The sequence below is a fragment of the Plectropomus leopardus genome, chromosome 9, assembly GCF_026936395.1.
Source record: "Plectropomus leopardus strain MGB_pleo_1.0 chromosome 9, ASM2693639v1, whole genome shotgun sequence".
NCBI classification, from domain to species: Eukaryota; Metazoa; Chordata; class Actinopteri; order Perciformes; family Serranidae; genus Plectropomus; species Plectropomus leopardus.
Genome location: NC_142184.1, coordinates 4,543,358 through 4,568,688, shown reverse-complemented (window position 1 = coordinate 4,568,688; position 25,331 = coordinate 4,543,358). Strand labels below are relative to the sequence as shown.

The following is a 25,331-nucleotide window of genomic DNA, read 5'->3' as shown; positions in this document are numbered from 1 at the left end:
CTTGGCAAATAAATAACCAGCAAATTGCATGAAATTAGAAATTGAGCTAAATTTGAGTTTTCAAAAAGGGGGAGGTTATTTAAAAAATATTTTAAAAAAAAACAAAAAAACATTTAGTCACTTTAAACAAGTTATTAAATGAAAAAAAAAATATTGAATTAAAAAAAAGTTCCACTGTACTCCCCCAAAACCACAATTTCCACTTTACATTTACACAAGAAATCACATCAGACCGGTCCATCGGCTACAGACGGAGTAAAGAAGAGACCGAGTGAGACTGAGTAGTAAGAGATCATCTGATCCCCATTTTTAATCCAATAGTTTACTTATTATCAAATCTGAATCAGCACACAGCAGCAACAACCTGTATTTTAGCTGAAATAGCTGTAACACACTGCCATTTGTCATGTCGACAAAAAGTTGGTGCAATGAAATCAGATGTTTCTAAAGTGTTTATTTTGGCAAGCACCATTCGAAATAGAGCAAATTTGTCATGTGCTTATGTTATGTGATGAAGAATAAAATTATATACCCATGCAAAATTCCCTGTGAAATGTACATACGTATCTTTATTGCAGAAAGGTTAAGTGTCACTGAAATCTTACTGATTTCTTTTTTTAAAATGATTTTTTTGTCTTTTTTTTAGCTTTTTTTTTTAACTTGTATGACTTATTGTTCACCTCTGTGTTTCTCCCCTCATGTTGGTTTGTTTGTTTCAGTTTTCGGTCTATTTACCAGCATCGGTTTATCTTGTAGAAATTTCATTATACATAAGTTGTCTGGAAATGCTTGGCATGTATGGAGTTACATGATTTCCTCTAAAATCATACATCCGTACAAAATCAAAGTGAGTAAAAAACAAACCGAAAAAGAAAGAGATACAAATCAAACCGAGAGGATCAAATCAAAGAAAAATGTCTCTGTGTATCCTGATATTGAACTGGAAAAAATGTCTCGTCATCTTGGATTAGGTTATAAAGCCTGTTTACACTTTTTTTCCTCCTTATGTCTTTGAATGCATCCTTATTCTCATCAGGTCTTTAATTATTGAAAAGGAGCATCTGGCTTTACGAAACAAGAGGAGAAATCCTCAAGCGTCTGTTAATGTGGCGTCACTCGGAGTCTGTTTAAGGTCCGTGAGTTTGTCCTCTCATTTACATCCGGACACAAAGACGAGGTCCGTGCCGTCACTCATACGGTGGTGACCCTCATCACCACCTCCCGGTTGGCGGCGGCGCCGATCCGCGGGTCGTTGGGCCGCAGTTGGCTCAGGATGTGCAAGATGGTGTATCCACAGTGGTGGTTCAGAATAGTTCTTAACCTCCTGCTCTGTCGCCCCCCGCTGCTGCTGGCCAGACCGTGAGGGTTACCGCGAGAGCCGCGGGCCCCCGTCTTGCTGCTGGAGCTCAGCGGGTCGCCCAAGTCCTTTGATTTCTCATAGTTCAGTACTTTCCACTGCTGATTGACGGCCTGCCATCGTTTGAAGATTCGATACACGGACGATCCCTCGTGGATGATGAGGCCTGCGCAGAAAAGAAGAATAAACATCATGTTTAAAGGGGAACTGTTATACAATCAGACTTTACTGTCGTTATATGTAAACAAACAACCAAATTATGAACAGAAACTAAACATCAAGAAGTCTTCTTATACTACTTTTATATTATTTTTATTGTCTTTCTAAAATTGATTGATTCAGTACTTTAATTACTGTTCGATGTCTGTTTTATCACTTTTATTCCTTTTTTTTTTTTTGCTTTAATCTTGTTGACCTTTAGTATGCACATTTCGTTTGCCTCTTAGTTTGACTGTTTTAGACGTTTCTGTTTGTTGTGTTTATGTTATTATTCGCTGAGTTCCTGCCTTTACTTTGTCAAAGTACTTTGTAAACTATTGTTTTTAAAGGTACTACACGAATAAAGTTATTATTATTGTTTTATTATAGTAAAGAGCCAAGTAGTAAAACAGTTCAACAGTTAATTGTTTGTTTTATGTTTTTTATTGTGTACTCAGGTCTCCCCTGAAAATGAGATATGGATCTCAGTGGGACCTACCTGATTCAATAAAGGTTTATATATAACGTTACAATGCTTTATAATCATAATAAACGTGGCCAAAGTTTCACGGTGAGCAAAAAACTCTTTAAAGGCTTTAAACTGGTCTGACTCAATCACAATATTTCTTTACAAGAGCGTGCGGGTAGAAAAACTCCACGCCACGTTCATAAATGTGTCTTGTGTTGTTACTTTTTAGCCACCTTAAAAAGATCCACCTTAAAAAAAATCACTAAAGCACTAAGACAAATGATACAGAGGTTTGTCTCATTTGTCCAAAATAATTAAACAATTCTGCATTGGTTTGGAGTCACTTGTTCACATAACACGGCAGCTACTAAAAATATTAGTATAAAATACAAAAAGCATTGAAATCAATGACACAGAGGTGTGTCTGTTTTGTTCAGTGTAGTATAAGTATTCAGTTTCTTCAGAGGAGCTATCAAAAAAAACCTAAAAATAGGAATATAAAACGCAAAAAGCATTGAAATAAACAAAAAGTTGTCCAGCATAGTTAAACAGTTCGGCATTGGTTTGGAGTCTCTTGGTCATGAGACATTGGAGCTACTGACAAGATGCAGCATTGTTTCTAAAACTGTTAATATCAAATACAAAAAGTGCTGAAATGAATGAAAAAGAGGTGCGTCTCATTTGTTCAGCATTGATTTGGAGTTATAAACTGCAGTTATGCAGTTATTGCGTAAATAAAACACATCGTAGCTTTAAAGTTCGTGAGTTTTTTACTGACGTGTTTTATATTGTAGAACAAAACGTCTCTTAAGCTTGTGTTCAGACCTTATTTGAGGCTTCAAACGGAAAAACACGTCCAAAAAAACATTTCACGTGTAGACACGGGAACTGGATGTGCTGAAATTCTAACAGATTTTGGGGACGATATCGTTCTCTAGTTCACCGCAGTTAAAGACGATAGCATCTGCTGAGCATATTACCGATGATTCAGCCCAGAAGCTCTCGATATCCTTGATCATCGCTTTTTACCAACAATAATAATCTTTTACAAAATTCATCCCCAAGCTATAAAGTCATACTCAATCAAAGAGTCTCTGGCTATCAACATAACACAAGTGCCTCCGAATTTAATGATTTGATTATTTCGTGGCCACAAATTAACCAAAACGATGAAAGAATTATATCTGTAACACATGACTCAACCAAAACGAGGGCATGAGGCCGCGAAAGAGCATCTCAGGCGCTCAGTTTAGTTAAACGTGGCCTTGATTTATATTTTTTTCGGTCAGTGGCTCCCGAGCTCCGCACAGCAGAGAAGTCGAGATGCAGAAGATTTGGAGACGCTGACCAGTCGGAGCAGTTTTTTTGGAGTGTGGCTGAATACACGTGTCTCAAAACAGACTTTATGAGCAAAACAAAGTGTTTTTTGGCCATGAAAGCATGTCAACATGTTCTAGTAAAAAACGCAAAATTCAAAGCATGAGCAAGAATCAGCATCATAGGTAGGAAAGTTTCCATCGCGCCCGTGGATGAGAATAGACAGTTGGCAATAATCACAGTGCAGATATCTGATGCCATCTGTTCTCAGTGTTGTCTTACACGGGCAACTCACAGTTACACGAGAACAGTCAACCAGGTTGCTCCTCGAAAAACAGAATCTCTTGTTCTCTGCGACATCATCAAAATTAGCTGTTTTTTTTTTGTTGTTGTTTTTTTTCAGCGTATTTGTCATCGCCTACCTTTACACCATCTGCTTATTTAGTTTTGTTTCTGTGTAATTTTGTGCGACCTTAACAACCAACAGAATGTGAACTGAATACATGTTTTTTAGTTTGTCCTTGCATAATGCAACCTATGATTATTAATATATTTTTGTGTTGCTGCAGAGCTCCTTTGTTGCATAATGCTTCCCTCCGTGCTCTGTAACATAAACCCTCTACTACGCCCATCTTTTCATGTGATGTTCTTATATTATTCATCCATAACTGCTGCTGGGTCACTCTGTGTCGGATCAGATAGAGGTTTCCGTTTACAGTTTAGGTTTTGTTCAAATATCACTTTTTATTTTTGAGAAGGAAAATGAGTTCTGTAAATATTTTTGGCTGAATTTTGAGAAATGCACAGGGAATCTTTTCATGTTCGCCCCCTAAAAAAGCTGTTGTAACTCTCTTAAAAGGGGTGAAAGTACAGGTGTACTTTTTTTGATAAACACTGAGATTTTTCCAACTTTAATTGATGCCAAAAAGGCAGTAAGGGTGTAACTATCCATAGATCTGGATTGATTCGATGATTATCTTTAAGGTACACCTTTTTTATAAAAAAATTGTGTCAGTGTCAAACAGCACCAGGCAGATGACAGCAAACAGCCAGGAAAAAGACGACGAGGATAACGCTATTTACTCGGAAATAAATCAGCAGTGTGGAAATATTTTGGACAACAGACAAAGCACGTCATATATAAACAATGCCGTTACGAGATAAAATGCTCCGGACAAACTGCGTGCCCGTCTGTGCACATCTCACTACGCTAACTTCGAAAATGTTAGGCTGAAAAATCGTGCGGTTCTGTCTTTCTGGCAGAAAGGCCTAAATGCTGACAAACGTGTGTCAGTGGAGTCAATTTAAAGTAAACTTTACTGCATTTAATCGGTTATAATTATTTACATTATTTATGTGTTCTTTTTTATCTTTTATGGCCAGAAGCAAAAACAAAAGAGCAGCAGCATCTTCTGTAACCGACTCTGTTAAATGATCATATGAAATCGACTCATATCGATCGCAGGCCCCTGAATCGGATTGGATCGTGGCAGACTTTGTGATATCGGCAGTTATTTTATCGTTGTCCAAAGAATCGGTATAATATCAGGATAAAAATAGTGATTTACACCCCTAAGAGGCACAAATCGGTACATAAACATTTCCCAAAATGCAGGAAATTACGTGTTTGCTGCTCAAGGTTTTCTGGTGGAGGACCTCAAATCCCCCATTTCATATGTGCGCTCCCCAAAGTTGAAACAAAACCTACACGCTTGGATCAAAATGATGGAAAGGCATAAGCTGATGTCTTTTTTTCATTTCTGAATGTTGAAAATGGAAGAAAAAAGCAAAATGGGTGGTTTTGGGGCCTCAGAGAGTCCTCGAAAGTATGCTCATATGGAAATTTCCATACTTCCTGCTACAAATACAGTATTTGACTGATATTACACACAATTTCAGGGTCTAAAAAATAAAAACTTCTAGATATGATGTAAGTATGACAAGTCAAAGTTGTTATTTGTTGCCTTTTTGAGCTGCCAGAATAGAGATGTGGACTCATTCATAGGAAAATGAAAAAATGTATATGAAAAAGGGTCTACATGTTGTCCATATGTTTAAATTCAAAAAGGTTCATTACACGTGAGAGTTTAATATAAACATACAAAATCTAGAACGTAAACAAACTCCCGTCTGACTGACCCTGCAGCTACAGCTCTTTATAACGCTGACGTGTGTTTTTATTTTTGCACATTTTGGTGTCCACTTTGTCCTTTACCTATGCAGACGATATCCATGAAGCCGTACATGCCGTAGCAGATTTGGAAGAGCAGGTCCTGACGCTGCCACTTGGCCGAGGGGCTGAGGGAGGACCAGATGAGCCAGGAGATGCTGGCGATGAGGAAAAGGGAACCCAGAATAATGGCGGCTATCTGCACCTTCTCGATCACCGTCAGGGAGATGGCCTGCCACTGAAAGAGGAGAAAAACATCTAAAATCAGCACTGGAGGACGTACTCAGATTACTGAATTCAAAAATTCAAGGTTCATTTTTGTCTTTGATGAACAATTTTTAAACTGCTCTCGTCTCACAAACTCAGCTATGAATCTAACGAATCATTTTTACCAGTTTAACAAAGTATAAAGCTGTCAGTACTCAAAATATATGAGAAGTTACGCCTATTAAAAGGTACAATTATTATTATTTATTATCATATAACAGTTCATAGTTGTAAAACTATCATTTCACTATATATACATACAAATAGAGCAGAAGTCTGTACAGTATAAAGGTATACAGTCTATTCACACGTACAGTGATTTTAAATCACCAAATCACTGGTGGTGGAAGAAGTATTTAGATCTTTTTACTGAAGTAAAAGTAATAATACCACACTGTAAAAATACTCTGTTACAAGTTAAAGGTCCTGCACTGAACATTTTACTAAAATAAAAGTAAGTATATTAAGGAAAGGTCCTTAAAGTATTAAAAGAAAAAGAAGAAAAATTGAAACAAAAACAAACAAATAAATGAGAAAAAAACAAAATCAAAATTGTAAAAGGAAAAATAAACATTAAAGATGAAAAAAATTCTAAACTTAAACTTATTAGAAAATAAAATAAAAACACCCCATAACTTGTTATCATTATAATTATTATCAAATTACTTAAAAACAAACTGAAATGTTTTTATTACACCCCAAGAAAATCCCAAATTATTCTTTAAAAAAAAGGTAAAAAAAACATCCCAGAAATTCAAAATTATTTAAAAATAAATGAATTAAAAAGACTTTTAGTTTATTAATATAATTGGCAAATAATGATAACCGACTGGTTGATTAATCAACTAATTTGTTGCAGCTATACTTGTAACTTAATTTATATAAAAATTTATATCATATTTTATTAACTATTTTTATGTTTTTTATTTAAAAAATCTTGCTCTATAAAGTAACTAAAGCATTTAGATGAATGTAGTAAATTAAAAAGTAAAATATTTCCGTCTGAAATGGAGTGACATGAAGAGAAAATACTCAGGTAAAGTACAAGTACCTCAAATTCATACTTAAGCACAGTAGGCTAGTTGAGTAAATGTACTTAGTTTCACTCCACCACTGCAAATCATATTTGTGAAAATGAACTTTTAAGAATGAAAAGGTGGAGCTACGTGATATATACAGTTACCTGACTGTATATAAAGCAGTATCAGTAGTTGGTTAATAATTTGAAATGTTTATCGTCTCTCAGCTAACAGCACCGGCACTTTTAGCTGATTATTTCGACCTCTCTTTCGTGTGATGGTAACACACGGTAATAGAGGTGTGATATCTGACTCACGTTGGTGGGAGGTATTTACTGTGCGGCCCAGCTGGTAGCTCGCTGGTTAGGTATTGTGACAATGAATTTACTAAAGATCAGCATTTGGATTTTTATTTTCCTCCTACTCACAAATATGTGGATACATTTATCTTTTTAAGAGTCAAATAAATTACTTGTTTTTTTTTTTCAATTAGTTGAAAACAAACAACAACAACGAAAACAACAACGTGTTGAATCCACAATAAAACCCTTTAATGTCCTGCTTATCTGTTTGGTAGAGCACATTTTAAATCACTGTATCCTAATAAAAAACTCAGCTGAAAAAATCCATTAGATATCGCTCAAAAAATCAAAAAAGTAAAATGATTTTTTGAACACAGCTTTATCCAAAGGTTCATTTGTCCTTTTATGGTAAAGGTAGTAAAGCTGCGGTAATGAAATTAAAACTGACTATTTGATAAGATATAAACGAACCGCTGATCATTCATTGTTGTCAAATGATACTTTAAATTGTATCCAAAATACATATGGTGAAATAATTTCTTAAGTATAATTTTTGTTTGTTTTACCAAACAGTTAAACTGACCTTTTGCGGTAAAGGAAGTGATGTAATAAATTTACAACTCTGATTAAACAAAAAAAAAAGGATGAACATTCAATGTTGTTAATACCACATAATTAATATTAATCCATGATATATTTGGAGAAAAAAAAATTATATTATAATATAAAATTATATTAGTATGATTATTTCATCATTTCTGAGATGTTTTCAAAGTACTTTAATAGTAAATATCTAGAATAAATATGTGAAAATAACACTAGTACTGGTGAAACTACTAACAATGTAGTAACAAATTAATATCTGTTAACATGTTACAAGAAATATAACAGTACATGATTTGAAATTTTGTAATAATGATAACAAGTTATGGGGTGTTTTTATTTTATTTTCTAATAAGTTTAGGTTTAGAATTACATACGTGTGTGTGTGTGTGTGTTATTATTGCCCTAAGGAAATGAAAAAAAAAATTAAAAAAAGAAAAAAAAAATTTTTTAAAAATTAAAAAAAGAAAAAAAAATCTTTTTTGTGAGGCATTTAAGAGTTAACTGTATTTAAATAAAAAATATAGTGTTTCTCAAATGTAAAATCTTAATCTGTAAAACAATTTCGGCTTCTAAACAAATGTAGTGGACAATATTCACAATATTTCTGTCTGAAATGTGTCTATATCAATCAATCAATCAATCAATCCTTTATTCCAGACTCAGCATCCTTAAAATAAAAAAATTAAAAATTAAAAGACAAAACATCACATACAATAAATCAAATTAAAAAAAAAACCTCCACTCGCTCTAAAAGATGGAGGGAATCTGGTTGGAAAAATATAATTTGATTTTTTTATCACACCATTTATCAAATACAAACAATTAGGAAAGCAACAGAGCTGCTGGAGTCGCTGTGGGCAAACAAATGTCAATCAGTCTCATATATTTTGGTCATGTAGAAAATTACAAACATTTTAGGATGGCGTTATTTTGATTTTTGATTTTTTTAGGCTACAAGATACCAAAGGACCCTCGGATTATGTATCTGGGATTGATATCTGAGGACATCATTCATAAAAAGGATCTCTACCTGTTTAAAATCCTCATACTGGCATCTAAAAAGGCCATCACAAGGAGCTGAAACATGACCCTCCAAGTCCAGGACAGTGGTTTGACATTGTAGAGGAACTATTTTTTATGGAAAAACTGACTTTTCATCTGAGGACCAAAGCAGGGACACATGCACAACACTGGAAAAAATGGACGAAAAAACAGCTCGGAGGGTATTAACTCCTGCAGCCACAGACATGTCGCTGGCACTACCACACCTCGGTCTCTGGAGTAATATTCTCATGCCGTTATTATAAGCCACCTGCAATCTCTGTAAAGATTTCGTGTTATAATAAAGTAATATGAAGTACAAAAACTTCAAATTGCACTTGAGCACAGCTGAGTAAACGTACAGTTTCTTTCCACGACAGAGAAATCACCACGTATGAGTCAGTGATGAATAAAGGCATTAACAAATGTAACACACATACAGTATACATGTCGGGCTGGCTGTGTCTGCAGAGGAGCGCAGAAGGACGCTGACGCAGAGGGAAAATGTGTCAGCACAATATGGCAAACAGTCCTCACACCACGGCGAGATTTGTTCTAGCAAAGAGTCCGACGCAGTTTGTATGTTGCATTCGTTATTATGAAACGTCTCAGTCAGCAGCAGCTACGATAAAGATCTGCCCGCCTGAGAGAGAATCTAAAACAATTACGCCTCGCAGAGCGTGACGGCGTTTGTGTTTACCTGAGAGGATGTTTACGTATTCACACACTATCTCCATCATGTTTACGTGATGTTTATCTAATAACCTGAATCCAAAAAAACATGTTTCATAGAGATATTACCGAGGAGACTTTTTCACACCAAACTGAGCTGAAACATGTTGTGGCTCGGCTTGTTTGTGAATTAAATCTCGAGATTCATCTCGACAACTTCACTGCTTTTGCAGCTTTTTAGCAGAAATCAGAGTACTCAAATCTTTTTTGAAGTTACCTGAAAGTTGTGATACCAAGGGTGTAGATTTTGTTTCAACACTGAGAGTGATGCATATAAAACGGGGAGTTTTGGGGTACAACAAACATTTGAAGAAGTATTTCACTGCTGGAAATATTTCCTTTTAATAAAACGAGTCTGCCTCTGCAGTAGAAAGACACAAATCACTGTAAAAAAATGTCAGTAAAATGAACAGCAAAGTGCTGTAAAATCATAAATCATAAAACTTTAAATAGAAAAAAAACCATTAAAACTTTGTAAATTTTACAGTAATATTTTGTAACGCACTGAATTGCATTTTACAAATTCATGTTATGCCTTAAGCCTAAAAAGGGATTTTACAATGTTTTTTTCTGAGTGTTACATTTGAATTTTCCTAAAAACCGGAAATTTCCTGTTGACGTTCACAGTAAAAAAATGAATAACAAAATGTTTTTGGCATAATTAGAGCAGTTTTAAGAGGTTAAATTTACAGGTTGTTCTATAAAGTTGTTTATATCTTCGATGTAAATTTTACATCAATACAAGAGGGGCAGTTGTGACACTTTTGTATCAACATAAAGTGATGCACACAAAAGTATTAGCATAAGCTTGAAGGACCAAAAGTAAGACTAATTTATGTTACAGCACAGGATTATAATAACTGATGCATAAATGTGTTCATCACTTTAATGTTGCAGCTGTAATGATGGAGCGAAATTTCATTACCTCATTTAAGTAATATCCTAATCTATAATAATACATAATTTATTTGTTTATCTTTGGTGTTATAAATCTGAATTTGTAACTAAAGCCATCAAATAAATGTAGTGGAGTAGAAGTGTAATGTGGCACAAAAAGTAAAATACTAAGCAGTAAAGTACAAGTACCTCAAAACTGCAGGCTTTTTGAGTACAGCTCTTGAGTAAATGTACTTCCAGGATGGGAGTGTGAGGTCTTGTTCTGTTTTTCTTTGTGTGGCTCAGAGATGAGAGTAAATGGACTTATGTTGGTAAAGCACCTCACTCAGAGCGCTTTTCACACCACTTGTCACATTCACACACACACTCATACACTAGCCAAAGCTTCGAGGTGCTACCTGCTACTGTGTTTTTTAAACCTTCAAACACACTCACAGTTTGGGGTTCAGTATCTTGCACAATGATTCTTTGACATGTGGAGCGGGGGAGTCTGGGATGGTTGTAGTCGTGCGTGTTGGTGCTTCACGTTACCTGCAGAGGGTTCTTGGTGCTGATGGCCAGGACCTGGTACTTGAAGTAGCAGAGCTCGCAGCTCCAGGATCCCCTCTCGCTGATCCAGCGGATGAGGCAGGGCTGGTGGGTGCAGCGCACTGAGCCGTCGCAGCGGCAGGGGCTCAACAGCTCACCCTGCAGGAAACGCAACACGGTGAGTTCACAGCCAAAACAAATATTGTATTTCAGACACATTTTATGATGTAATTTACACTAAAGAAATCATGTTTATTTAGTATGGCTGCATATTAGGGGCAAAAACAGAAAAATAAAAAAACAGAGGGTAATATTCTGAGAAAAAAAGATTTAAAGAGATTAATGTCGCAAATTTGGGAGAAAAAAGTTTAAAAAAAATTTCTGACTTAATAAATCGCAGATTTTTACGAGAAAACTCAGACTTCTGAGAAAAAAGTTGGATATTTTCTGATTAAATAAAGTTGAAAGTTTTTTTCACTTCACTTTGGATCAACCTGCAGTGGTTGTTTGACCCCCAAAAAACAAGCAAACATTTCTTTGTTTTTAATATTATGAATCATTTGGAAACCTCGCAGTGACTCATGAAAAACACTCTGCTCTCCTCAAACAGTATAACAGGATTCACATGATACAAGTTCTTTAAAGAAATAATTCAACATTTTGGAAAATACGCTGCATTGTTTTCTGACAGAGAATTAGATGAGAAGATTGATGTCAATATCAGACTATTTAAATAAAGTTACAAGGCAGATTTTTTAGCTGTGGACCAGAGTAAGGTTAGGTGTTTGTGGTCTTTATGCTGAGCTAAACTGACCGGCTTTTGGCTGAAACTTTACACTGAACTGATTCTGCAAGAAAGTGAATAAATATATATTTACAAAATGTGAAACTGAAACCATTTATAATTAAATCATACAAGATGATGTGCCCTGACTTAAATATTTAATTTATTTTTCATAACATCCGCTACCAAAACACACCTAAGAAGTTTTTTTTTTTTTAAATGCTGCGTGTTTTTTATCAACCGAGACTAATACAACTACCAAACACTGTGCTTAAAGTGCAGTATTGTAAGTTTTTGATTTATACATAAATGAGGGTAGTTTTATCTGCAAAGTGTTAAATATAAATGCAGCTACAAGGGTCTTGGTTACGGTTCGGTTAACTGTAACAGAGCGGATGATTAAATTCGAGAGTTCAAAGCATCCTGTGAACTGAAAACGCAGGAAATGATCTTAAAACTGCAAAGACACAAATATCATGCTGCATCTATACAATAACAAGTGTGTGCTGCTGAAGCTGCATTATAGACTAACTCTGTATGTTATGTTTAAATTTCCTGCAGTTCTACAACAGATGAGATCGGTCACTAATAAGATCCACATGTATTGTGTTTCTCCAAATAGCCATATCAGTTCCTCTGCTTATGGAAAAATGCTTTTTAATAACCGGCGGCGCACGTAAAAACCATTTTATTGATGAAAGCATTTTGATCTCTTTTTAATGTAATAAATCTCACAAAGGGGTCACTCACATTAAATACAAATACTGAGTAAAAATAAAGAATATGAGACTGCAAAATAGCCAGATTGCTCTCCTCTCAGCAAAAAATTACACCTTCCTCCTCCTTTGAATAATTCCCCGCAGTCTCTGAGAGACAGGTTAGTGTCTCTTCAGCTCCACACTAAAACCTGAAGCCTGTTGGCAGATTCTCCACATTAAGGATGACCACATTCAGGCTGTCATCACCGCTCAACGTCAACATCCATTTTGTCAGACGACTAAAATTTGACATCAGCAAAGTCCTTATTTCACTTTAAGAAGAAAAAAAGTCCTGCAACTCCAAACCCATACGTCACAATTTAAAGCTTTTACAACATCAGTGTTGCGGATCACTGGTAAATCACATTTCGGGGCCCAGTTAGCGGAGAGGAACGTTTGTGCAACAATAGCAGGGAGCGTTGGGGCTTCAAGGGCAGACGGGTGAAGGAGAGACGAGCTGCTGAAGCCTGACGACGATTCACGACAACTGCGAACAAACTCAGCGACCTCATAACGAGCTCACGTCTCTCAGAGATCAAACATCAACTGTCAGGGAGGTGACAGAGTTCACCTCGGCTGTGTTCAGCTCAAAGGGCTGTGATTTTAGGAATTAACTGTTTGTAAACTAGACTAAAAAAAGAAAACATGTTTCACTTAAAGTTGGTTAACATAAAATATATCCTGCAGGGAAATAAGTCCAAATTCAACGAGGTATGGAGACCCTTTTTAACTTATTTTCATAATTTAAGGGACATAACAGACTGGGATGATCAGGCCTGAAAGAATAATAAAAAAAAGAGCACAACTAGTTTTCTTTTTCACTGTCATTGTAAATTGTCCTAAATAAGGCATAATGCGTCATTTTTTCCATTTGTTTAATTGCTTTTATTACTTTTCTTTTTCTGTAAACACAAGAGGGTGTTGGGGTGGTGGTATTTGTTTTGTTGTGTATATGTTATCTGTTAAAAGTCAATAAAAAATATTAAACAACAAATAAATTAAATAAAACATGGACCAAATGTCTGCATTAAAATGTAAATTTAACACTTTGAAACCTGAGAAAATTGGCTTAAATTGTTTCAAAAAATATGGGGAAAAGGATGATGAGCAACAAAAAAGAAATGACCCAAGAAAATAGCAAGAAAATAGCAAAAAGTACAAGAAAATTACCTGAAAATTAGGCAAAAAAGTAAAAAAAAAAAAAAGAAGAAGAACAAAAAACAAGGCACAACTCATATGGGTGCTTATAAATGAGAATACAACTGTAACATGTTTTACCCCAGTGTTTTCACAAATAATTTTTTTAATCTACTAATTTCTTGCAATTTTCTTACTGAGATGCTGATTGCCATTTTCTGATTTTTTTTTAAGGAAATCGGATCAAATTTCTCAGGGTTCAAAGGTTCAAATATCTGTGAAAAACCGAAAGGTGTGACATTTAACACAACGGCATCTGCCTCTACTGTGACGTAAAACCTGCGTGTCGGCAGCGCTTTGTAAACAATAACGATGGCGTAATATGGCGAAAACAATCGTTAACTGTCTCTGTTATAGGTGGCCGATCTCGTCCTCTGACGGAGGGTAAGGACCTCCCGGATCTCGTTGTTTTACCAACTTGCATTTTCAACTGCTCTTCTTCTTTGAGTTATCCACCAGATGCTACACAGTCAAAACGTCACGCCCATCATGTCCGTGATCCGCCTGCTCTGCCTTTTCTGTGTCTACATATGACGCTCTATATATCCTACTGCGTCTGCTGCTGATGCTCCAGGATGCTGCAACCGTGATGTCAACAAATGCACATGGTGGGATCACGCTGCACACGGTTATATTTACGCAACAGCAGCACATGAGAACCACTCAAACAGCCATGCCTTTAATTATGTGTAGCTTTAAACCTTAATACAAAATAAATGGGTGAGTTATAGAAAAACTCACTCCCCGTACATTTGTCCTGAATATTGAAATTAATAATAGAGATCATAAAACTTTTATTTCTTTTGTACCAGGCTGTAAAAATGCTTATTTCTGCTGTAACATTGGGCATTTTAACACTGAGGTCTGTGGGGTTTAGCTGTTTTGGAGTTAGTCTAAAGTGGCCATTAGATAAACTGCAGGTTTTGGTACTTCACTACTGCTTGGTGCTTCATTTTTCAGCCTCAGGAGTTGGCCTTTTCTTAACTATTATGGTATTTATTGTTATTTTTCATACTATTTTACTTTGTTTTACATCTTGTACACACTTTTTAGCTTTGTTATTGTTTTTCTGTAAAGCACTTTGTAACTGTGATTTGAAAAGTGCAATATAAATAAAGTTATTATTCTTACTATGTTGCTGATTGTCATCTGCTGTAGGTAACACACTGTCTATGGATAAGTACCTTGAACAACCCCACTTCAACAAATCCGGCCTATCGTTTTAATCAACACAGATTTTATGCACTAGAGGACTGCGTTGACACAAATAATGCTTCATATTTTTTTTTTTCTGTCCGTCTGCACTCTGTCGGTTCCCCATCTGGCTCGTTTGACCTTCCCACTTATAATAAAAAGACTTCGAGTGTCCCACCGCATAAAAGATTGGATTTGGCAGATGAGCCACATGCCACTCATAAACTTTAAAATAACTTGCCTGCTGACATTATAAAGATAACACGGAGAAGGTCAGAAGTATATGAGAAACTAAATAAAAATCATATGAAAGCAAACATTTCTAAAATGTCAAGCTGTCGTTGGAAAGTGTGTGTATGTGTGTGAAACATTTTCAGGCTGGTATGAGGATGTGAATGTCACGATCAACTAAAACGAAATAAAAACAAAGACCTTTAGAAGCGGTGATTATGATTTTAAATCATCACCTCGAACACAAGCTGTCTAAGCAGAAAATGTGAAAAAACATATTTCAGACGGGGGATTTTCTCTTCATATGCATCCAATTATCACTATTAAGTAAGACGAATTAATTTCTATGAAAAAGCTTGTGTTGTTTACAGTTCTTCAAAGTGTCCCCTGAATCCATCCCAAAGTGAGGTTCAAGATCCAAACTCTGAGGGAGCGTTGTTTGATGTCTACAAATATTGATCGTCCTGCTGCAGATCACAGGATGTACATTTAGTTTCGGGAAACTGAACTGCAGGTGTGAAAGATGTGTTTGATGTAGTGGACATGTAATTGCTTTTAGGTGAAAACTTTGTATCTCCAAAACAACAACCTTGTTTTTTGAGCTTCATGCAGCAGAAACAGGGTCAGTGCAAAGAAAACCATAAAGCAAGAACATCAAATTTACTAAAGTCAGAGTTGCATGCTTATCACAGATAATAATACTAAGGGACTGTTTGTTATTTATGAGAGGGGAGGGGGTGGTGCAAAGGGGACGAGGTACATCAGATCACTTTTAAACACTACTTATACTTATTTATAATTATATTATTCAGTTTAAATACCATCAAACCTGCAAGTGGGGTTTAAAGGCATGTGTTCTTTTAAATTCTCCAAAATCAAATATTTTATCGTGGCCAAAAAAACTGTGTTATTTATGGCGAAGGGAGGGACGTGCATTTAACCTGGTTACTCAAAGCTCAAGGAAAAATATTTGTGAGGGTGGTGATTATCAAGAAAATTAAAAAAAAAAATAAAAAAAATTAACACCCCAGACACCACCCTATATATGAAGATCTTGGGGTAATAATATATAAAATAATTACCAAACTGAATCCAATCAAACTGATCAAATCCAACAGCAATTAACTTAAGTCAAAGTAAAACACATATTATATATATTTTGTGTAATGCTTCTTTTTCATTTGCAGGATCTTGAATTTGAGTCAATCTCTGCACCTGAAGGCAACGCACAGAGTAAAACAAAGCACTGAACGAGACATGAAAGGTCACATCTGGACTGGCGGGATGAACTGATGCTCAAATAAAACTGGAGTTGGACTGTGTTTGAGCAAACGGTGAAGTCAGCTGTAAAGTAACATTACACTTTGCATTCAATTTCAAAGGATAAGGCCGAAGGTTTTTCTATGTTTTTGTTTTCTACAAAAACATCAAAACCAACAATGTGGCTCCTACTGAAGAATCACAAACACATTAGCTTATTTTTTCAAGAAATGAATAATTTCCTAAAAAAAGCCAGTAACTCTGTTTTTTAGGAATCTTCACTCAAATGGGAAGATACAATGCATTTGTTGGGGACTATTTTCAGCGGCGGACTAATCCACATTTGGCGCTCTAGTGAGTATTTGGGGCAACAGGAAGGTGTATGTCATGATGGTGTGTGTGACTGAGTCAAAAGGAACTACAGTGTGTGTGTTCATGGTAAATAAGGAACACAGTGCAACAGTGTGACTCACTGATGTGTTTTAGAGCCGTTAAAGCTTCTTGCTGCCGTTAAGGGGACGTAGTGGATAAATCTGTTAAAAAGACATCAGACTTTAACGGAAGGCTGTGGTTCATTTCCTGTTTCCTACGGACAATATCACCATTGGCTTCTTTTAACCGTAACAACGAAGGTCCACTGACATTCAACTCAAACCAAAATATCGTTTTTGTGCCTCAACCTGACCCTAACCTTACACGTTGTCAGATTCTAAAATGTTTCGTTGTGCGCCTGACAGCCGCGGTGGGTTGTAACTAAAAACAGCTTTACCCGAATATTTCCTTTTTCCTTGTACATTTTTGTAGGATATTATACGGAGGATACTTTAAACTAATATTGAGGCAAAAATGCATGACAGTTAACCAAACCCTGCATGGGGCCCCCGACAGACAAGGACTGGCCCCGGCTCTGAGATAAGACGTAACCGGCTGCACAGACGATCCGTGATGGTGGGATCGATTCATTGTTCTCATGGGGTTTGTTGACAATAAGAAAAACACACTCATCCTTTGAATAACAAACACAAAGGCCGCAAACACACACAAACACACACACACTCCCCCTGCTCTGACGATCTGACGTGGGTTTGGCCCTCGAGGCCACCTCACAGAGCATGAAGGTGTTAATTTGGTGTGTCACTTCTATGACTAAGAAAATGGTCTTCCTCCTCAGCTGTAACCTTTAGACCAAAAAAAAAAAAAAAATCAGCGTGGAAGTGCCCCCCTGAGCTGCAGACTGTGTGTCACTGTGGAAACACGCTGTTGGGCACTGCAAGTGAAAAGGGCAGGCAGTGGTGATCACCACCTCCTCCTCCTCCACCTCCTCCTCCACCTCCTCTCCACCTCCTCTCATCGCTCCAACATGCATCTCCATGCAAACCTAACACACGTTGCTCCTCCAGCGGCTCCTGTGAATCCACCCGACTGTACCCCTTTAAAGTCCTCACCAAGAAAAATATGAGAAATCTTAGTATTTGCATTTTTATGTACTTGGGGCTATAATAACAAAAACAAACGTTTTTTATTTTATTTTTACAGATCCTAATTTTTTTTTAAATACCAAACTGTTGAGATGGTTGTTCAGATAATGGCAAAACAGGGAGAAAAAAAAACAAATTACAAACCATTTACTGTTATAATGCTTGTAATATGTTATATACCAACATATATCAGTTTATAACTATGTAATTTGTAGTATTAACAGTACTAGTATTTTTTTTCAGGCAAATTCACCATTACAGTACTTTGAAAATGTCTCAGAGATGGTGAAAAATAATTTCTTTCATCAAATTTATAAAGGAATAATACTAAAGATATGGTATGAACAGCAGTGAATATTCATCTTTTTTCAATTAATAAAATCATATCAGAGTCATGAATTCTGATATAAACGGTGAATATTCATTATTGTTTATGTCATGATGTAGATATATATATAAATTAGAAGCTGGTAGAAAATTTGGTAATAATTTAATATTATTTTGTATATATAAGAGTGTGTGTGTGTGTGTGTGTGTGTGTGTGTGTGTGTGTGTGTGTGTGTATGTTGGTACATACTGTATATAACAAGCCTTGCATTGCCATAGGGGATTTTTTTTTAACAATTTAATTATGTAATGAAGGGGTAACATTAAATGAGTTTACAGTTCTTCCTACTCTCTTTTGCACAGTGATGCAAATGTATTTTTTCCTCTCTCTTTTGTTGTTGATATGTTGTTAACTGCTGTTTTTGTTATATTTTATATGTTTGAAATAAAGACATCAATCAATCATCTTAGCATAATTACTTTTACCATAAAAGGCCAAATCAACCAGTTAAAAAAAAATCAAAAAATCAAACTCATGGAATTTTTTCATGGTATATACAATATAATCAATAACATTGAATTTATCATTTAATAACAATGAATGATCAAGAGTTCATTCATATCTTAGAACATAGTGAATTTTAATTTCATCAGCTTAGCTTCGCTACCGTTATCACAAAAGGCCAAATCAACTGTATGGAAGAACATGTTTTTAAAGAATTATTTGACCCTTATTGGATTACTTTTTTGTATAAAGTTACATAAATCTGTTCAGTTAGACCTCTAAATCTATAACAAGTGGAATGAGTAAAATCCCACCACACAGAGCCCTCATGTCTGGAGGCCAACTGACTCATTAAAGACACAGCGACATCTAGTGGATTTTTTTTTTTACCATAAAAAACCTAAACCGAAGGGTAGAGATAGCTTTCTCAGGTTCAGTTGAATTCAACACATTTTCCATTAAGATATGGTGACTCAAAATGTGCTCTACCAAACGTCTGAGCGGGACGTTAAAGGGGCACCTCGACACACTCTGACGCGTCTGACAGACACTTAATAAGGATTCATACTCGGTGCAGCCCACAGAGCAAGGTGATTATGTCTGTAGGTAATTGGCCCGCTGACAGCGACATGATCCCGGCCCCTGTTGTGACCCGCTTGAATAATGAAATAACAATAAAATGGCAAACGTGCGCCCCCCCCCACCCTGCACCCGAGTAGGTGTAAGGCACTTTGTGAGCGCTAATATCAGAGCTGATGTAGTAGTGTAGTCTCTGGGTTTTCCCTCGGTGCTTTGTTTGCTCGCTCTTTGTCTGTAGCTAAAAGAGGCAGCTCAGAGCCATGTTGCACGATGAGTCACCTTGCCGGAGAGCCCAAAGCCCCAAACGTCAACCTTTTATTAAAGGAGGATCCATGAGTGGGCAAGACAGCAACCTGGGGTTGATCCCGTCTGAAACAACACATCCAAAACAAGCCGGAGCCGATTTCTGCCCTGCCGGTTTACTATGTCTCACAATAGAAACTCTAAGGCAGATGTCATAAATTAGCACATGGGCTGCAGTAACACTATACGCCTATCTTAGAGAAGTGACTAAATGGTAATATCCATCTGTGCTCCTACAGGATTTACAGTGTTTCTAATTATCTCAGGCTTCAGGACTACCTGCTGAGCCAGGCGGCACAGGTTTCTGCACATCTGGTGAGATCGACATTTGGCCACAGACCAAAGAGATGCACTACTTATTGTTTTGTTTGGGGGGGTGGAGAAAAAAAAAACAAAAAAACAAGCACCAGATAGAGAGAAAACAGAAATACAAGCGATGAAAACTAAAAAGGATGACAAACTCATTTAACTTGTCATTTATCGTCACAGTCAACACCATTGTCTGGCCAGGAACAAGTGTTCGTCACAGGATCAATAGCTGATCATCCTGTTCTGTGACACACGCGGACGAGGGGGGGGGGGGGCATTTAATTTACATTTACAAAATGATTGTGACTCATGCATATTCAGTCCCTCTCACTCTATTTGTCATCCTGCAGACCTAATTGGCTAACTTTCTTTGTTGCTATGCTGGCCGGATTTCAGATGTGTGGGAACTGCTGCCTCTCTCCACCACCGATTAGCTTAAGCTATGAAAACAGTGTTATTTAGATAACCACATCACCGAGCCGTCATCGGGGGAAAAAGGACAACATTTGTCTGTGAATTGAGGTGTTTGGAGGCAGAGCGTGTCTGTGCGTGCAGATGTAACCCCTTGAAACCTGGATCGATATCGGTTTTCTTGTGCTGTGTTTAGATGCCTTTCACAAGCTATCTGACCCTTTGAAACACGAGCAAATTGATTTATTTTGAAAACATGGGAAAAAAGGTAATGACCAACAGGGCGAAAACAGACAGGGAGAAAATTACCTTAAAAATAGTTTTAAAAAGAGAGGAGATTATTGGAAAATTATCCAAAAATGTGAGTCCAGAAAACTACATTTAGAATTATTCTATATTTAAAATTGTGCTGTAGAAAAAAAACATATAAAACAAATACTTTCTTTCAGTACTTTTTAGGTCATTTTCATGTTTGTTTTTCAGGGTTCCTGCAGCTAAAGGCAAATGGGATTTTAAGACTTTTATAGACTTTTTAATACCACTTGGAATGAAATTTAAGACAAATTTTACATAGGCCAATATTGAAGGAAAAATAAACTAAGCAATGTGTCAATTATTTAAGGATAGGGGGAATTCTATTTTATTCTATTAAATATTTACTGTAACATAAAAAATGACTCTTTGATGATGTTACTGCGAGAAGCGTTTGGGTAATTATTGTTATTTTTTTAAAGTTACCTATTATTTTGAGTCCTTGCAAAGCAATGTCACAATTGTTTTTAAGAAAAATCCCATCGCTAATGTCTAAGGATTTTTAGGACATATGACAGATTGATTTAAGACATTTAAATGCCAATTAATGCCTTACTTTTTGATTGATGGATTCAATGCCTTTTAAGACTTTTTAAGGATCCCCAGGAACGCTGTTTTTTGGGGGTTTTTTTAACTAATTTTTGGGCCTTGTCTTGTCAAGGTGCTCGATGCCTTCTCCCTGTGTTTTTTTTGTTGTAAGAAATCAAACCATTTTTACACTGCCTATTACACCCGGTAATGACTGCAGACTTAATGATTTTAAATTAGTTTGAACAATATTTCTTACTTTGCACCTCTTGTCTGCAGTTTTGATATTTTAATGTTTTTTTATTTAAAAAAGTAAATAATTTAGTGATTGATTTAACATTAAATTTCTTATCTCCTTTTATTGTAAAGCTGTATCCTTTAGGTTTTATTGCTCTGTATAGCACTTTGAAATGTCCTGTTGTAGGAAATGTGCTATACACATAAAGCTGCCTTTCCTTTCCAATTTGCTCAGGTTTTGCAGGGTTAAAGCCCTATGAGGTACATCTGTGATTTGGGGTTATTCAAATAGGACTGGTTTGGCTAATTTGACATGATTACAATGCTGGCTTGATCCTGGATTGTTGTTTTTTTCAGAGGAGGTATTTGAGGGGAAGGTGGGTGGGAGTGAGAGAGGAGGAGGAGATAGAGAGAGAGATGTAGGACAGGATGGTTGTAGTAGCTCCACTGAATCAGAGACCTTTTGTGATTTGCTTGAAAAAAAAAATCAAAATGGCAGATTATAAAAAAAAGCCAACTTCCCAAAAAAAATGCATGCATGCATGGTGAAATGGCTGCACAAAAGCACATTTAAAGAACTGATCCACCAACAGGACACGAGCATTAGGAAGCCTGCTGCTGCTGCATGTCTACCTGCTCGGGGCCCTGGAAACAGATCCGGCACTGGGGGGTCCGCAGGCTGCTGGCGGTGCTGGCCAGAGACACGGCGTCCAGGCCCACTTGCAGCTTGGGCTCCTTGTCCTCAAACGCCAGGCTCCGGGGCCGCGGGTCGCTGCCGTAGTACTCCTCCTCGTCATCCCGGGAATGGCAGTCGACGAAAGGCGGCCAACCGCAGCCGCCCATCCCCAGACCTCGCATGGTGGTGGTGGACCGTCTCTCTGTGTCTGAGCCGGACTGTCTCGAATCGGATCGCATAAACACCAGGACTTTCAGTTCATTAAAAAACATGCGGATCCGATACTTGAACATGTTTGGCTACATAAAGAATCCGCCAGACTGAAATAAACGTGTTTCCTCCCCCTGTTTTATTATTATTGTTATTATTATTATTATTATTATTATTATTATTATTATTATTATTCACACTCCGGATATGTTCATTTTTATTGTAGTCTTTCATTAATACAACCAGCTGGTTAATTCCAGAGAAATAAAGGCTCTCGCCCCACTGATGGCATGTGTGTCTAAGCCAATGCGGATGAAAGATTTTCCCTTTCAGCTGGCCGACACACTCTTTCAATATTCATTACTCAAACAACTCTGCTGTCTATAGATGCATCGTCCACCGCACCCCAGAAAAACACTACAGCTTGCACAGGTTTTTTTTGGATTTCCACGGTCCATTTTTTTCTCCACATGCACTGGGGCTTGCAGCAAAAAATAGCCTACATGTTTTTGCTACCCAAAGCAGAAGACCGCGAGAGAGTGGACGAGTGGAAGAGCGAGCAACACAGAGCCAGGAAACAGAAGATGGGAGGTAAAATGCAACGACCTGCCATCCACACAGTCACATCTGGGACTCTTGTCTAGAATCATAATCCAAAAATCAAATGAAATCGAAGTTGGATTTGGATTTTTTTTGGATGTTTTTTTTTTTATTGTCCCCTTCAGTGTAGCATCCCAGGCGTCAGATCATGGTCCATTTTTTCTCTCCTCTCTTCTCTATTTCATCTCCGTTTTTGTAAAGAATCCACGATCCATTCAGCCCGATCAAAAAACACAATCCTGCTCATTCCTCACAAGCCTCGATGCAAACACGGCGGCACAAAAACACCCGAGAGCCCCGTGTTTCCCATCTTCGCCTCGATGTCCATCAGCATTTCATTGCAAAGTCCCCCCACCCCCCAAAAAAGAAACGCGGTCAAAGAGCGGCAGAATAATTGAGAAAAAAGGCACCCTGCGTTTTTTTCTAATCAGACAGAAAGACGGGGAGGACGCGTGGAGATGTCTTTGCACCCGAGAGCAATTACACAGCAGTAAAGGCATTGATTACTGGATCAGATAGATGGTGGTGATGATACTGCTGGCGCTGGTTTTCCTCCTCGAAATGGTCGGCTTGGAGATTGAACCAACGCAGCAGCTACTTCCGGAATAGGGAGAAGAAGAAGAAGAAAAAAAACAGTCATCCTGTAAACAAGTCGGTGTTTTTTTCTCTCTCTCTGTCTTTCTCTGGTCATCCACCCGCCTCTGGTGGGCGATGAGCCTCTCCCAGCGCTCCCAGTGCTCCCAGTGCAGGAGGAGCTCCGGCTGCTTTATTATTAGTGACCAGCCGTCGCTGTCCAGGGTGCTGATCTCTCCTCTGCTGACGTGGACCGCTGCGGACACATGAACCGGGAGCCCGCGAAGTACGAACCGGACCTGGACCTCCTATTCAATGTGTGTGTATCTGTGTGTGTGCATGTAGGAAAATGTCTTTGTAAGGAGTGTGTGTGTGTGTGTGTGTGTGTGTGTGTGTGTGTGTGTGTGTGTGTGTGTGTGTGTGTGTGTGTGTGTGTGTGTGTGCGTGTGAGCAGGTATCTGGGCTCTATAGCAGTGTTGGAGGAAGTACTCACATCCTTCCCAGTATAACAAATATTCCATTACAAGCACCCATTTGCATATAAAAAAGCTAAAATCAGTGGTGAAAGAAGTATTTTGACACTTAAGTGAAGGTAGAAGTACCAAGGGTTAAAAATTAAGTAAAAAGTCTTGAATAAAACATGTTCCTTACATTAGCCTGAGTACAGATTTCTTTTTTTTTTTAAACATACATAATATTTGGCCAAAACTGTCATTTATAAACATACCCATTTATGGTGCATATAATACTAAGTGATTAAAATGATAATTATAGGCAGATTCGTATATTTATACATCACGTTTGTTTCTGAGGTGGAAAGTATTGTGGAGTCTCTCACTCGAAAAGTTATAAAACGATCGATAGGGGCTCACAAGAAAGTCTGTACATTTGAAATAATAATAATCGGACTACGTGTTTTAATAGTACATAATTTTCACTAGTTCTCTTCGCTGATTTGCTGCACAGTGATTTAGTGTTTCGCTAGCCAACATGATTGCACATGGATTAACAATTAGCCTATCATCAATTAAAAAAAATCTGAATTAAATTACAGAACAATAAATAACAGCAAATGGCAGCCCACTTGCACCATCTTATATTAGTTTTTATTTATCTTATTATAATTATATCATTATTTTATTTATTTATTTCATTAGTAATTAAATTGTATTTACTATCACTGAGAACCTATCATGGTCATCGAACATCAACACCCAGGTTAAAAAAGCACAGAAAAGGCTCTACTTCTTACGGAAACTTAAGGCTAAATTCCAGAGCAACATCCTGGTTAACGTCTACAGACGAGCGATAGAAATCATCCTGACCGGAAACATCACAAACTGGCGTGGCTCGTGCACGGCCCAGGACAGGAAGCTCTACAGCGGGTGATTAAAACTGCCCAGAACATCACTGGTTCCCATCTGCAGAGCATCAGTGACCTCGGTGAAGTGTCTGCACAGAGCCCAAAGGACACTGCAAGACAGCAGCCACCTCAGACAGTCTGTTCACCCTGCTGCATTCTGGGAAAAGATACAGAAGTATCCGAACCACCAGACTACGGAGCAGCTTCTTTCCCTAAACTGTGAGACTCATAAACTCCTCCTTCAACGCTGAAAGATGTAGCAGGATTTAGCGACAAATTCTAATTTCATTTTCAAACTACATTAAAAAGATGAAAAATAAATCTTCCTCGTAAGTTTAAACTCGACTTCGACTGAGATTTACTGGAATTATATCATAAACAAATATCATATGTGTAAATGAACTATGATAAACACATTTCGTCGGCTGTAAGGACTCATTTAATTGATACGTGCGTTTCAAATGTTGTAAACGTCACTGCCCTCATGCTTTCATGTGTCCTTTATGTTTGCATGGGAAATGCAAATGAACAGAGGAAATGAACGCAGAGTACAGACAGAAGACGGTATTTTAACACTGAGCATAAATGAGACC

General features: G+C 37.2%; 1 protein-coding gene across 1 annotated transcript; it reads right to left on the bottom strand.

The window, feature by feature from the left end:
- Window positions 1–282: 282 nt before the first annotated feature.
- marchf9 (membrane-associated ring finger (C3HC4) 9) lies at window positions 283–25,331 on the bottom strand. Its single transcript, XM_042492501.2, has 4 exons — window positions 21,950–25,331; window positions 10,907–11,062; window positions 5,557–5,749; window positions 283–1,523 (listed from the first exon to the last, which is right to left on the bottom strand). Exons 1-4 carry the CDS (start codon window positions 22,283–22,285, stop codon window positions 1,192–1,194), a joined length of 1,017 nt encoding a protein of 338 aa, XP_042348435.1. The 5' UTR covers window positions 22,286–25,331; the 3' UTR covers window positions 283–1,191.